The 14,211-nt window shown below is 42.2% G+C and overlaps 2 protein-coding genes across 2 annotated transcripts in view; one reads left to right on the forward strand and one right to left on the reverse strand.

Moving 5' to 3' along the window:
* The window catches only part of GAS2 (growth arrest specific 2), an 86,665-nt gene extending 86,165 nt beyond the window's left edge, over positions 1 to 500 (forward strand). The window contains exon 7 of the mRNA XM_086613853.1: positions 282 to 500. Coding sequence (XP_086469979.1) covers positions 282 to 500 — 219 coding nt within the window. The remainder of the gene's footprint in view (positions 1 to 281) is intronic.
* Positions 501 to 6,741: 6,241 nt separating this feature from the next.
* SVIP (small VCP interacting protein) lies at positions 6,742 to 12,030 on the reverse strand. The gene is made up of 4 exons (XM_086613755.1): positions 11,956 to 12,030; positions 10,946 to 10,996; positions 8,332 to 8,445; positions 6,742 to 7,498 (listed from the first exon to the last, which is right to left on the reverse strand). Exons 1-4 carry the CDS (start codon positions 12,016 to 12,018, stop codon positions 7,484 to 7,486), a joined length of 243 nt encoding a protein of 80 aa, XP_086469881.1. The 5' UTR covers positions 12,019 to 12,030; the 3' UTR covers positions 6,742 to 7,483.
* Positions 12,031 to 14,211: the final 2,181 nt, after the last annotated feature.

Consider the following 14,211-nt stretch of genomic DNA (forward strand, 5'->3'; position numbering starts at 1 on the left):
AGCATTGTTTAACATAAAACATGAAAATCTTCAGTTTTAAGTACTATTTCATTTTCTTGCAGTTTTTAAAATTTACTTATTAAATTAAAATAAAACCCATTCTACTATTTCTTTTCCTTTCCTTTTATTACAGAGCAGACTACTAACACATGTCTATGACTTTTAATTAAAGTAAGCACAGCTTTTTCCAGTAGAAAAAATGGGATTTCCGAGTGAATGTTTCACTTCAAGAGTTCTTTGTTGTTGTTTTTTTTTTTTTTCCTGTACATATGTAATTTCAGATGCTGCACAACAAACATGTGATGGTTCGTGTTGGAGGAGGATGGGAGACTTTTGCAGGTTACTTACTGAAGCATGACCCGTGCCGAATGCTGCAGATCTCCCGAGTGGATGGGAAAACTTCTCCAATCCAGAGCAAGTCTCCAACCCTCAGGGACATGAATCCAGACAATTATCTGGTTGTTTCTGCCCATTACAAAACCAAGAAGGAGATTAAGTGAAATAAGCTTCTCGTGTGATTGGGACTCTATGTACGTAGGTCCTAATTGTTTTCTCAAGAGTAGTAAATTTAGTTTATGCTTTAAAAGGACTTTGGAAAATTTAAGGCAGACTGGAAATGGCAACCCGTTTTGAAGATCTTTGAGTTGTAGAACTATTTATTTCTAGTACTGTATCTTTTATAGCAAATTACCCTCGATAGGCTAATTACTACAATCAGATAAGAAATAGACATATATTTTTAGCCAAATTATTACTCTTTAATATGTGAATGTATACTTAGAGTTACATAAAGGAGCGAATCCTGTTAATGGAAGAAAATATGCAATACAATATATTTGTATGAAAATCTTATTACATTGAGTCCTTGACTATTAGGCTAGTTGAAAAGTATATATGCAGGTGGAAAGTGAATATTTGTGGAAATTATTTGGTAATGCCTCTTGAATGAAATAAAAATTGACTATTTTTATGGGTTGCAAGATTTTCTTAACCAGTAGAATATGAAGACTTAGTGCATGCCAAATGACTTCCCAAAGCAATTACTTTTTTTTTTGTAAAAAAAAAAAAGCCCAAGAACAAAAACCCCACACCTTCTACTCTTTAAAGCTAAAGACAATGCTCAGTGCTAGATCTGTACATAGATCCTTCCTGTTTGTTACAGAGTTGCCCAATATAGAAGCAGGGAGAAGTTAAGAGGTTGCCCCTTCCTCTGTCAGACAATCGAGATGGCCACTTGTACTAGCGAGGTGAGGTACTGTGAAGGGAAAAAGTTAAAGATGCACAGCCCTTCGACCTGAGGAGGAGCTTCAGAAGATGCTAGTCCCTCCTGAGTCATAAAACACTACACTGTTCTCAAATCTGAGCATTTCCTTCCCCTCATTTTTAATTTTGTTGGTCATGCCAAATGTGAAATATTCATTACCCTGTCAGTAGAGTGATTTGCATTCTTGTAAATCATTCACACACCTCTAAAATAGCTAAAGGCATATGGGGGCTTAGTTCATTATTTTGGCTACTTTTCTATGTTTATATTTGGTAATTTATGTGCCTTGTAACATCCTAGAAAAATCATTTTATAGGATTATTTCACTGACTATATAAATTTGAGCAGAACGCAGTTGTTTCTTTAAAAATGAAATAAAATTTTTTAAAATACTCATACATTTTGGAAGTCTTATTTATTATTTGTAATCTGTGTTCCTGCACTTGGCTGCTCGTGACTGGATGCCTGCAATATACAATACTGCTTGCCAAAATAATAATGAGGTACACAGTGAACGGGATGAGCGTTCACTTACTACAGATAGCACAGAAATACCTGGATTTTATTGAAAATTAATTTTCCTTTGCAGGGGAAAAAAGAATCGAAAGCATTCTTGAAATCATTTTTTAAGGACCAACTGGTATTTTTCTGTATATTTTGAAGTTTAATTTTAAAACATATCCTTATGATCTGTTCCTGTGGTCTGTAAAATTAACAGCAAATATCTACTGGCTAGACAGGATCAAGACCACCTTCTTTTATGTTCCATGCCTTAATGAAATCAGCACGTCGTATCTCACTTCCGTGGAACCATTCTACCTCACCATCTAAAAATATCTGCTAAATACAAACACTTCACAGTTGCTTGGTGCACCATACTAAGCAGCAGTACGTAATTCCAAACATGTATTTAGAAAGAAAAATTGTACCCTTTCATTCTTAGTTTGAGACATTTTTTAGGAAAATTAAACATGTTCTCAAGCAGTCAGTCCTTTGAAAAGCCATAGGAAGACTCAGTTCTCATAGAAGCAACGTATGCAGCCCTTATGGGAGCAGAGAACAGACCACAAGCAACATTATTTTAAAAAATGCAGCACAGCTGAAAAAAATCCATGTTCTTAATATATGCATTGAGCTGTTTTCAAATGAACGGAGAAGGAAAAAAACCCACTTGTGAAAGTGTCAGATGTTTATTTTGAAATAATGGTTACTCTTTTAAACATGAATGGTTGTATTTCCATCATCCAAGATTAAGCTTGCATTACTATTATGTTTTTTCTTTAAAATATTTTAAGGTGTTTACATGTTAATAAATAAAGAGCAGATACTAGTAATTATAATAAAGTATTCTTAGGTTTATTTTAATATCAAGCTTCAATAAATAATCCTGGTAAAACCCAAACTAAGATTTTAAATTAAACATTAACTACTTTATGTGCTTGGACTGTAGCTATCAAAATAGTCTTTTTTGATTTAGGGTACTCAAGCATCTTAAAAAAAAAAAAAAATCACATTAAAACACTTTGTGACTTAAAACTTCAACTTGGTGAGTTCCAGAATGGGAGACCTATAAAGGACTTTTTAAAGTATTGCCACTACCACCTAATCTGTGTAAAAAGCTTGCAGGTGGGACTTACTGCATTTGATGCACCTGGTGTGGGTGTGGAGAGCAGAGGAGGAAATTAAAGCAGGAGTATCAATAAAGCAAACAAAAAAAATGTGGCAAGCTAGTTAGTTGTGGAGGAAGGGGCTGGGAAAATCCTATTCAGAAGGTAAGTGTTGCTGATTAGATAAATGATGGGTTTTTTTAGTGCAGTAGACCCTATAGCAGTGTAGGAGTTGGGGAATTTGTTAGGAGCCTAAGGCTCAATTTACAGAGCTAAAACTGGGCAGTGAAATCTTGCTCAAAGAGGTATGGCCTTTGTTATAGTGGGGAGGGCAGAACAGATTTCATGTAGAAAGTATTTGGGGAGAAAAAAACCACATTTTTTGACCAGCTAGCTATAGTGGATGGATGATACTTGAAGTTTTTGTACCCAAATCTATGCTATTAAGGTATCTAGTGTAGATTTCTGGAAGGCTGAACTCAATGTTAGAGTACCAACACCAGGGAAGACCTGCAGCTCTTGTGCCCCTGAGTGAGGGAGGGTCTGCTGAGGCTGTGAAATAGTTTCTTGTTAAAAGGCCAGGTGATGAGATGCTAAAACGTTGAATTAGCCGTGGAAGATGATTCTAAGGAAGAGTGCCACGTAGTGATTTTTAGCTTACTCTATTGCTGTGTAACTCGGCTGAATGTGAGCGTTGAGGAGGCTGAAAGTCCTAAAAGTTTGAAAAACCTTCTCGAAGTCCTCACTGGGTCATGGAACAAACCACATGGGAGCTCCTCCTGGCTGCAAATAAGTAACTCTGCTAAAACTCAAGATGGTTAAATTATGTAAGATTGCTTTTAAAAACTATTATTACTGCATAATGTCAAATAAGCATTGCCATGCTGGAAGCAGTTCAGAATTAGTTTGGAAATGTAACTGTAGCATCTGTTACTGCTCGTTATAGAAGGTACTTTCTGTGACTTTGCTGTTCATGTATTACCTGGAGTTTTTCTTCCAAGCAGGATTATTTACATAACTGATTAAGGATAGGGATTTTTTCTTATCTTTATTATAGTGATAATTGCTTCTTCCTTTGCATTACTACCTCTTTTCCAACAGTACTTTAGAGAAGATATGTAAAAATCCATGGAAACTAGTTCAAGGGCTGTTGGTGAGGATGAGTGAAATAGGGAGGTGTTGATCCATGTGTGTGGGAAGGTATAGCAAGTTTCTTACAACTTAAGACCCAGCACTGAATTCATTATATGTGTTCGTTTTAGATCAGGGAGATGAGCTGTTTGCTACACTGTGGTGTTACAGAGGCATCTGCTAGAGATGCTTCCAAGGGTTTGGTACTTTTTGGGCTTATGTTTTTGTACTGCCTCGTTGGCTGCTGATATGCAGTACCTGACAGGGAAGGAGGTCGAGTGCTCTTTCTTTGCTCTGTCTCTCCTACTCTCTTAGCCTGTGGTATGTTAGGAATCTGAAGTAAGGTGAAACAGACACGCGGGATCACGCGAACGTTTATGGGGCTGGAGAGGTTTTTCCATCCCAGTCTAACGTCTGGCACCACTTGTGCCTGATGAGCTGTGTCCCAATGATTTAGCCTGTCGCCGTGCCAAATCCACATGCTGAAGTCATCTGTTTTCCTAAGGGCCTGCAGTGGTGCTACCTACCCTTGTGGAGACACAGCTTCTGTGTCTTCTCAAACCTCGGGGAGTTCTGCCCCAAACACACTCTCTCGGGCATAATCTGTGCATTTTAACAGTACGCAGTAGCAGATGGCTTCATTTTCTGTAACTGCAACAAAGATTATGCTATTGCAATCACCAAGAGTCAGCCCCTTCATTTCAGCTTACGAGCACTGGTCTTTGACTGCCAGGAGGTTTTTTCAAGCGATCTGCAAGAAAACGCTTTCAGAAGGTGGAGAAAAAAGGTACAGTCGTACTGCTGTAAAGCAAACATGTCACCTGGCTAGGTCATCTACATGAATGGATGCAGTTTAACAGCCTCTAAGGTGAAGTAAACATCTCGGATTGGGGGAAATAAGGAGAAAATTCCTGTTGTGTTTCATATTTAGTTAGTGCAGCGCTAAGCAGTAAGAAAGAGAGGGGAGATGTCTGTTCTTTCAAGGACGGAGCAGCTTTCAGCCATGCCGTTTGATGGTACACTGCAGGGAGTTGTGTGCTATGGAACTGCGGTATTGCTGCTTTTGCTCTCAACTGAAATTAATGTTACCAAAAAACTTAAAACAAGAGGTGTTTTTATTTACTCCAGTCCCTTCCCAGACTCAGTTCAGGCTGGCCATCTGAACAGTTAGATGGGTATGGTATAGAAACATCTTTAAAAATAGCTTTATTGACCAGGGATTTGTAATATAGAACTATGTGCCCCCAAATCCTCTGATGTGTTTCTTAGCTGTAGGAATAAATTCGACATTCAAAACAAGGACTCTTAGGAAGCACAGAGATACCTGGTTTTCACTTAAAGCAGGGTTGGGAAGAGAGGAAGCAGAGCAGTATTTTATTCTATGGTAATTCTGTAACGCAAGAAACCACCTCTTAAATACAAGGCCTACTCAATCTGAGGCAGTGCAGACCTTTACTCCCACCTTCCAGAAAAGCTGCCAGCCAGGCAGCCACCAGCGAGCTGTCTTGGCAGGACCAAGAGCTGGATGACGAGTGGTGGGGGAGATCAGACAGGGTAAACGCAGAGCACCTTTACTGGTGACAGGACCCTGAGCAGAGCAGGCTTGCCTTGGGCTGCCTAGCAAGGATGGGCAGCACAGCAGCTTCACAATGGAAACTCCAACTCTTGACAGCATCGGAATACCAATGGGTGACCCAGGAACTGGGATTTATTCCACTAGGTTATTTCAATTGTTTTAAATAAGTCTTCATGATGTTAGTTCAAGCACAGACTCCTTCTGTTTGATCAGTGTGCTAGCTCTTTCACAGAGTAGGGGCTTGGATGAAGAGAGACTGATGGTGACTTCTTCCCCTTATGGTTTTGGGGGAGCAGTATGATGGAGAGTGAAAAGAACATATTAAGTTTGAATTACCCCAAGTGACCAACCAAGTGTTAAATGCTGCTTAAGCATCTTCGTAGGACACCCACTGTGACAGATGCTGGATTGAAATTCACATTTCAAATTCTTGTTCAGGATATTTTATTTCAATGCATTTTTGTTAGACTTAAAAAAAAAATCACTATGACAAATTAATACAGTGAAGAGAGCAATTGCCAACAATCAAAGGAAATGGAAGGGTATTCATCTGCCAAGGACACAGCCTTTTAGCCCAAACACCATTACATGAATATTGAAGCCTCCCCCCTCAACTCCATTCTGAAGGCTAAGCCAGGAAACTCACTGTTGTCAGGACTGCGCTCCTAAGACAGTGTGAGACACTACTGGGGGAGGTAAAAAAAGGAGTATTTAGTTGAAGGAAGGGGAATAAAAATAAAAGCCTCTATAGTCTAAACTAGGTCAGAAATGGGGACAGTAACATACTAAGGCCAAGCATAACGCTCTCTGGGGAAAAAAGAGCTAGGTTCTTAGTGTTGATCATGCTGCAACAAACTCCCGTCATGTTTGGAAGTCTAGTTGTAATGCCAGAGTTTACGTAGCCCTAAATAATCTAAGGCAGTTTCACACTGGGGAAAGGGATTACAGACATTGTTGAATACATAAGGGAGAGAGCTCTGGGTGTTACTGCACTGTAACAAACCCACCAAGACAGTACAGAAATTTTAGGACATGAACCATCCAAGAGATGACATACTAATTCTTTTGCTTTTCGATTTTCAAAATACTGAGAAGTGCAGCATTGCCCTCTTGTGGTGATAAAGGAGACATAATATTATTTTTAATTTAACGTTTAACTTCCGGTATTCATCATAAATACTTACAGGCTCAAAAGAAATCCACATCAGAAAACGAGAACAATCATTAGACTCATAATAAAACCACTTTCCTCCTAGAAGTATACAGGGTTTATAAAGGTTTCTGTGGGTTTTTTTTAACTATTGTCACAAAATGCTTCCATTTTATCCATTCATTCCACCATGAATCTGCTTTCTCTTCTGAAAAAGGCACTAAATCCCTAAGCAGTTCAAAAGTCATTAGGAAACTGAAGAGAAATGGTGTCACCCACATATTCAAATATACAGATTTATGAACAACTTTCTACATGAGGACTTAGAGAAAAGTTTTAACTGTAGAGCTTGAAATAAGCGTCAAAACCAATACATGGGCACTGGAGCTGTGCCTGAGCCAGTCATGTGTAAACACACGTACATCAACTGACCAGACAGCACACGCGTACTGGCTGACTGCAGGTAAGGAGGCCACTTCCATGTGAGAAAACTCATATGACTCCCTTGACAGGGAAGCAACAAAACATGCGCATAAAACAAACAAAAAAATTGGCCAAAACTTAGTGCTCAGAGTTAGTTTTTAAGTTTCCTAGTGTATGTTTCCACATCTGTTCTCCCACAATGGCAAAGTACTGTTGAGTCTTCATACGCAAACAGCAAAAGCCACATGATGAGAAAGTGCCACTCTGCTGCAGAAACTGGTAAGTTATTGGCAGTAAACATCAATGATCTTCTCTTCGGAAGTCATACTTCTTTATCCAACCTGCCACTAGACAGAAACAACAAAACACACCACAGGTTTGTAGGAAGACAGGAGAAAGGGAAAAAAAAACAACCAAAAAAACCAAACACCCAACCACCACAAGGCTGTCTAAAGACAATAAATTCCCCATTCTAATACCTTTTATGTCCAGCAAGCGAGGGACATGCAGCCCACGAGCGGCAGCTTATACAAATCCTGCCCCCAGAGTCAGATACAACAATGAGGGAAAGAGATGGAAGCTTATGAAGCCTTTATTTCAATAACCAGATGCATCTCTTGCCTTGGAGAGACTCTGAATTAAATGTCTGCCTGGCCTTCTGAGACAAAGCTTACATTAGAAAAGTGGAAGTACTGGCAGTGAAGTGCATCAGTATCTAGGCCAACGCTGTATGTTTCTTTTGTTGAGAGAGATGAAACTCAAGACCATTACCCTACTTAGTTCAAATGTTTTCTACAAACTCTGAGGGAAGAGAGACAATCTCAACTGGTACTGAAAAGGGACACTGAATACAGGTCAACTCAGTGAGGAGGTCCTCAGTGCTGAGAGTACTGGAAAACTGATGCATTGTTGATGCAGAAACTGAGGAAGAGAAGGAGAAAAAAAAAAAAAGCTCTCTGCCATCCCTGCTGCGTTTGTCCCAGAAATGACAACGCATTAAGAACACGCTGTGATAATGAGACATGCTTCCATTTCTATTCTGTTTCCTTCTCTTCCTTCTTTCTATTCTATTCCTCTTGTTTTTTCCTCAAGTTATTCAGTCTTGTAGATGTCAACAAAACAAGATTTTCTCAGTGAACATAAGTATAGTTGCATCATGTTGTTTCTTTTTTAAACTTACTCTCAGTCCTCCTTCTCCTCCAGGACCTGAAGCTGCAATTCTTTTTTCTATTTCTTCCTGTTTCTTTTTCTTTTGCTCTACAGAGTAAGCGTTCTTAATACCTCGAGAGGAAGCCTGGGAGAAAACACATTTCGGTAAGACCAGTTAGCTATTTTTCTGGACAGAAATCAAACTGCAAGTCTTGGCAACACCATTTTGTGAACTCTGGTTTGCGTGAAAAGACCAAAACAGTTAAGTAATGCTACCAGTAAATAAACGCAGACCTTTCAGGATACTGCTTCATACTGTGAGCTCTTGGTCCCGTAGGTATGTGAGGATGTTCTCATTTTATATTGTTATTACATCCAAGTGAACATATTTAATGCAATTATGTGTACCTGCTTTGCATCCTAAGATGCAGAACCAGAACCTCCCTTCCCAAAAGTCCCATAAATTTTCAGTCTGTGTTTTTTCCATTGTCAGCACCTATTCTTGCCCTCACAAACAGAATTAATTGGGAAGAGATGATTCAGGCATACAGAACTTCCAAGAACTCTTGCTGTTTCATCATCTGTTCCCTTCTTCCATCTCTTTTTATCAAAAGGCTACCTAGAGATGGGATACAGAGGATGGCAATCATAAGAGCTTCTATTCTAACACTCAATAAGCAGACAAGGTCACAAGCTCTGCATAGCAACTACAGAAATCGATGGGAACTTTACATGCAGGGGAGAAAAAAAGGCCATGTTAACAAGTGCTAGAAACCCAACTTCTAAATTGTGATCTGTCAGAAATAACCTGTGTGATAGTCTACCCTTCAAACTTCACAGAACGTGAAGCAGTGATAGCAGTACTACATGGATGAGAAACCTGTTGTGAACTGCCTGCTTCGCATCCTCCTGCTGATGGTCTAACGAGGACCTAGACTCGATGGCAGGAGTATCCTCAGAGCTACAGACCAACAGTTAACACTGTAAACCTAGAAAGAAAATGTTTTAGAATGGATTCTTAGCTAAGTTTAGGGTTATGATACTATAGCATAAACTATGGAAAAGATGTTAAAATCTACCAAGGGAAAACAGCGATGATCTCATCTGAAATTCAAGGCCCTGATGACAAGTGCAATTCTCAATGGGCTTCTAAGGCAAATCTTGGCAACAAATACTAACTTACTCAGACCCCATAATTTCTGGCTTGTAGGCAACTGGCCTCCCGAGTGAGTTAGGCACCCGGACTGTCTCTACAGCACCCCAAAAGGAAAAACACCTCACATAACTTCAGTCTGCATAACGAGCAGTTAAGAAGCCTATACGAGAAACCACCAAGTGGGGAAGGACTTCTGATCTACTCCCTTGCCCCTCGAGGGGGAAACTGAATTAGGCTACTTGGGAGACATCTCCATTACCCAACATTTGGAGGCTAAAATGCTGTCAAAGACAGTCCTGAAAAATCCTGGTAGATGTTTTATTTCTTTGTCTTTTAAGAAAACAAAAAGTAACAGAGTGAGTGATATTCCAATTTTCTTTAGCAGCTTAATGGCTACCACAGACCTTCAAAGCCATCCGTAACCCAAGTTGCTTCATTTCTCCTTCCTCCTGGGAAAGCTTTTTGGCAATTTAAGAGCTAGATGGAAACGCTCCCCTTTCACATGCTTCTCAAAAGCGTATATTCTACAGTTATGTTTAAAAAATCCTTTGTGATTTAAGATTACACTTGGATTGCTTTTAGTGTGTAGTCTGACACAAGAGGTTTTAAAGGACTCTGAAGCATCACTCAGCTGTTGCTCCAGTTATTCACCAAACTCCCTTAAAACCAGGTCAACATAGGCCTCATCAATAACAGTCGATTTTTAATTAAATGTATAACGTCACTAACACTCATACAAACAACACATTCCTCTCTCTTCATAGTTCAGCTGTGACCTCTAAGACACGTTTTTTACTCATTGAAGATTTCGTATGGTCTATGTTATTAGCCTTTTTTGAGGAGTATGGAAAGGAAGAAAGAGGCTGGCAAGTTCTACGTTCTGCTAGACCATCTGCATCTTACCTCTTCTAACTTTAAGCATATTGATGTAGTTAAAGCTTAGCAACCTTGAAAAGACAGAAGAATAAGTTAATACTACTTCTTTGCTGGCATTTGAGCTGAGAAACGTGCTCAATTGTTGCCAAGTTGGTAAACTGAACTTGCAAGTGCCATAAGCTGCATTTGTACGAGAAGTACAAGTGCAGTAACACATCGAATTGCCACTGTAACAATTGTTTGAGAAATATTTCAAACCACAGTTGTCAATCTCATTTTCACGTCTTATAATGGGGGGGGTTGAAGTTGAAGTTGAACTTGCTTTTCCAGTTCTTAGGTTGTTTTTAACTACTGCAAAACTTCTCCCATCCAAACAAGCTCAGTTATCTTGCAACAGTCTTTGAGCACCCACCTAGCTGAGAAACTCTACTGTAAATATATATATAAAAAAATGGTATAAAGGTAAAACATGAATAATACTATGAAAATACTTAATGACAATTCCCACAATCCAGACATGATATCGAGTGTTCCCACAGAGGCCCTAGCTGTTTTCCCCATAAAACAGTTACCAAAATATATTTTGAATAAATGGCATTTTATCAGACGTTACCTCCATCTGCCTCTTTTCAGCAGCTTCTGCTAGCTGTCTTCTTTTTATTTCCTAAATAAAAAGTGAAAGACAGTGAAATTCTATTCCAACACAGTCTGTACATTCTTTTGAAAGTCTTAATTTTTAAATATGACTCAAATCTGTAACGCAAACTGCCACGAAATGCCAACCTAAAGTTAATTAGCATAATCTTTCCCTCCATTTGTCAGTCTGCAAGAACAAAGTGGTTTCAGTGACTAATATGCCAGAAGAGCAGCTGCTGACAAACCTACAGACAAACCCCAACAGAAATCCGTGTTCAGCATTACGCCTTCACTGCGAAAAATTCAGACTGGAATGAGGAGGCACGCGGTGTGTGTGACATGTTCTTCTGGAGCCTGAAGAGGGGAACGCTCGCTCTTCCAGGCTTCATGCCCTCCTTTTCTTCTGCCCAACAACAGGCCCAGGTGAGGGGCACAGCAGCACAGAAACAGACGGTCATGTAGGAGAAGTGTCATCCTACCAAGGTTCGTTACAACGAGCGTCACTCTGCACCAGAGAAAAAGGCCGTTTTTTTCCCCGTTTCTGGTTAAAATGAGGGAGGGTCATGTCGGCCTTGATCACGGCACGAAGCCCCTTCCCGCGAAATCCCGGTCTCCATACCGGCGCCCACGAGCGAGCCGCGGGACGGCTCAGCGGGAGGCCGCGGGATGCCGGGCTCTCCCGGCGCGGGTTCTCCCGCACGGCCGCTGCCTCGGGCGCCCCTCCCGAGGCGCTGCGGCAGCCGGGAGGCCTTTCGCCGCGGGGTCCCGCCGGCGGCGCAGGGAGGCCGCGGCTCTGCGGCCCGGCCCCCGCGTTGAGGAGGGCGCCGCGTTCCCCGCTATCCGCCGCGGCCGGGTGGGCCGGCGCTCGCCCCCCGTTCCGGTGAGCCCGGGCCTCACTGCCGGCTGACGAACAGCCGGGCGGAAGGAGGGAGAGAAGGAAGGAGGGAGGGAAAACCGGCGCGGGGGCCGCCGCGGCCCCGCACTCACCGGGTCGGGCGTCTCCACCACGTCCTTGACGGCGCCCCCCATGCAGGGCAGGCACAGCCCCATGGCCGGGCCCGCGGCCGGCGAGCGCTGCGCAGGCGGCTGACGGGCGGGAGGTGGCGGCGGCGGCCCCGCCCGCGGCCCCGGCAGGGCCCGCCCCGCCATGGGGCCGGCAGCGGCGCCCCGACGCGCCGCCGGGGGCGGGCATGGCCGGCGCGGGGCCGTCGGGGCGGGCGGAGAGGCCGGTGGCCCGCGGGGGTGGGCGCTCCGGCGGGCCCGCGCTAGTCCGCCCCGGGAATTAATGCAAATTAAATTCCTCCTGCTCGGGCAGAAGGGACAATAGCTTCACTAATTTCCAGCTCGCTCCAGTAGCCCCCATAGAGGGATTCAGAGCCTGCTGAAAGTGAACTCCAGAGGCAGCGAGCGCTTCCATTCCCTGTCCGGTGCTGCCCCGCCGGCGCGGAGCGGGGTCCGGCGGTGCGGCTGCCGGTGGCCGCAGAGCGGCGCTGGTGCCGGCGGTCCCTGCCGGGAGGGCCGCCCTCGGGCCGGGTGTCGCCCTCCGTGTTCGAAGCCCCGACACGGTTCTGTTACCAGTAAAACTGTTAGCAGCCGGTCACAAAATTCATCTACACAAAGTAGATAAACGGGCACTCCTTTATTCCAGCGCTGGAGGACAGCTCTGTCCAAGTGTGTCCACCCTAGCATCAAAATCCATATGTTTTTATACACTTGTTTTGTGGAGTCATTGTTACACAAGTTCTTTTACATAGAATTGCGTATTATTCTCGCTCTTAATTTTGACCTTTAAAGAGATTGGTTTTACTAGCTATATAACCTTATCAATATTCTTATTCTATAACAATCATTGGTTGGTCTACTTAATTTTGCTAATTAGAATCCTTGATATTCAAATTAAGATGGGAAGGGGCAAGGAGGTTTCCAAGCAGCATCACTGGTGTCCATGATGGTCTCCTGAACTTCTTCAAACAAAACACAGAAAAATGCAGTAGCTGGGTGATGAGGTATCCATGGTTCCTTGGTTTAAAACAATACATAGAAAGATCCAGTAATTTCCTAGTGAAGTCTCTATAGTTACTCATTAAACTTAACAATCCTAACTTATACATTTTACTTTTCGGTTTTCTATCTAACTTTTCTACTTGATTAAATCTTGATTATTTTGTCAAAGTTTTGTAACAGTTCTGGTGGTGTCTCAAAGGTTCTTGTGAAAGCTGGTGCTGATTTGCCTGTTGCTAAACCCATGAGTGCTCTCGGAGGGTCTGAGCTCGCAGCCCTCCCAGCAGTAAGTGCCAAAAGCATCTCTGTGCGCTGCTTTTTCCTGAAAAACAGCGCGCTTCTACGTGTGAAGAGGTGTTAGGAGAACCATGGGGATGGCATAGGCCTGTGCAACCCATTCCCATGTCTCGGCCAACAGCTTTCTGCCTTTCTGACTTGCATATGTAACCGAGGAAAACATTATTCACCTTTCTTTGCTAATCATCTATGTTTATCCTGAGATGCATGTGATTTTTCTTCCTGTTTTAACATTTGTAAATGCTCATGTCATTTAGAAAGCTCCTGGGTTTAGATGGATTAATGCTTTATTTCACGTCGAGTCTTTTGTCCTCTTTGAAATAGTTTGCTGTGGCTTTTTGCCAGGAACCACCACACAAGAATTTCTTTCCTTGCTGGCCTTGGTTGGAAAACTCGGTATCAGTAAACAGAGGAAACCAGAAGCCTTTTCCTCTTTTCTGGCTCTCCTGCTATTTTTCTTTTTCTTAAAATTTTGCCACCTTCTTTTCTAGTTATTTTTAGTAGAGTCCAGCATTACCCTATTTAACAACGTTTCCTGAATCTGAGTGTTGGTGTATACATCCATCCCCAGGGATTATGCGAAGAGTATAATATGTATTCTTCCTAAACAATGCAACACCTACCCAGCTTCTTTCCTGCCTCTGTGATTTTTAACAAAGTGTATCTTTTCGCACCAATGTTCTTGTCCTGCGATTTATTCCATGAGCGCATGATGTCATACATTATTGTAAAGGACTAATTTAAGTTTTTGTGTTTGTTCCCTGCAGCTATAATCAGCCATAAGAGAGGGTTATCATGTTGCTGAACTAAGTACTTTGCACAAGTCATAACGTGGTCCTGGGCTTTCTGAGCTGGACATCAAAAGTCTCACTCTCATGGTGGGAGATTAATCAGGCTCATGGAAGGGGGAGTAGAAGGAGGCTCACCTGCCACCCGTTGCTGGCT

This window comes from Tauraco erythrolophus, chromosome 6 (assembly GCF_009769465.1).
Source record: "Tauraco erythrolophus isolate bTauEry1 chromosome 6, bTauEry1.pri, whole genome shotgun sequence".
Classification (NCBI taxonomy): Eukaryota; Metazoa; Chordata; class Aves; order Musophagiformes; family Musophagidae; genus Tauraco; species Tauraco erythrolophus.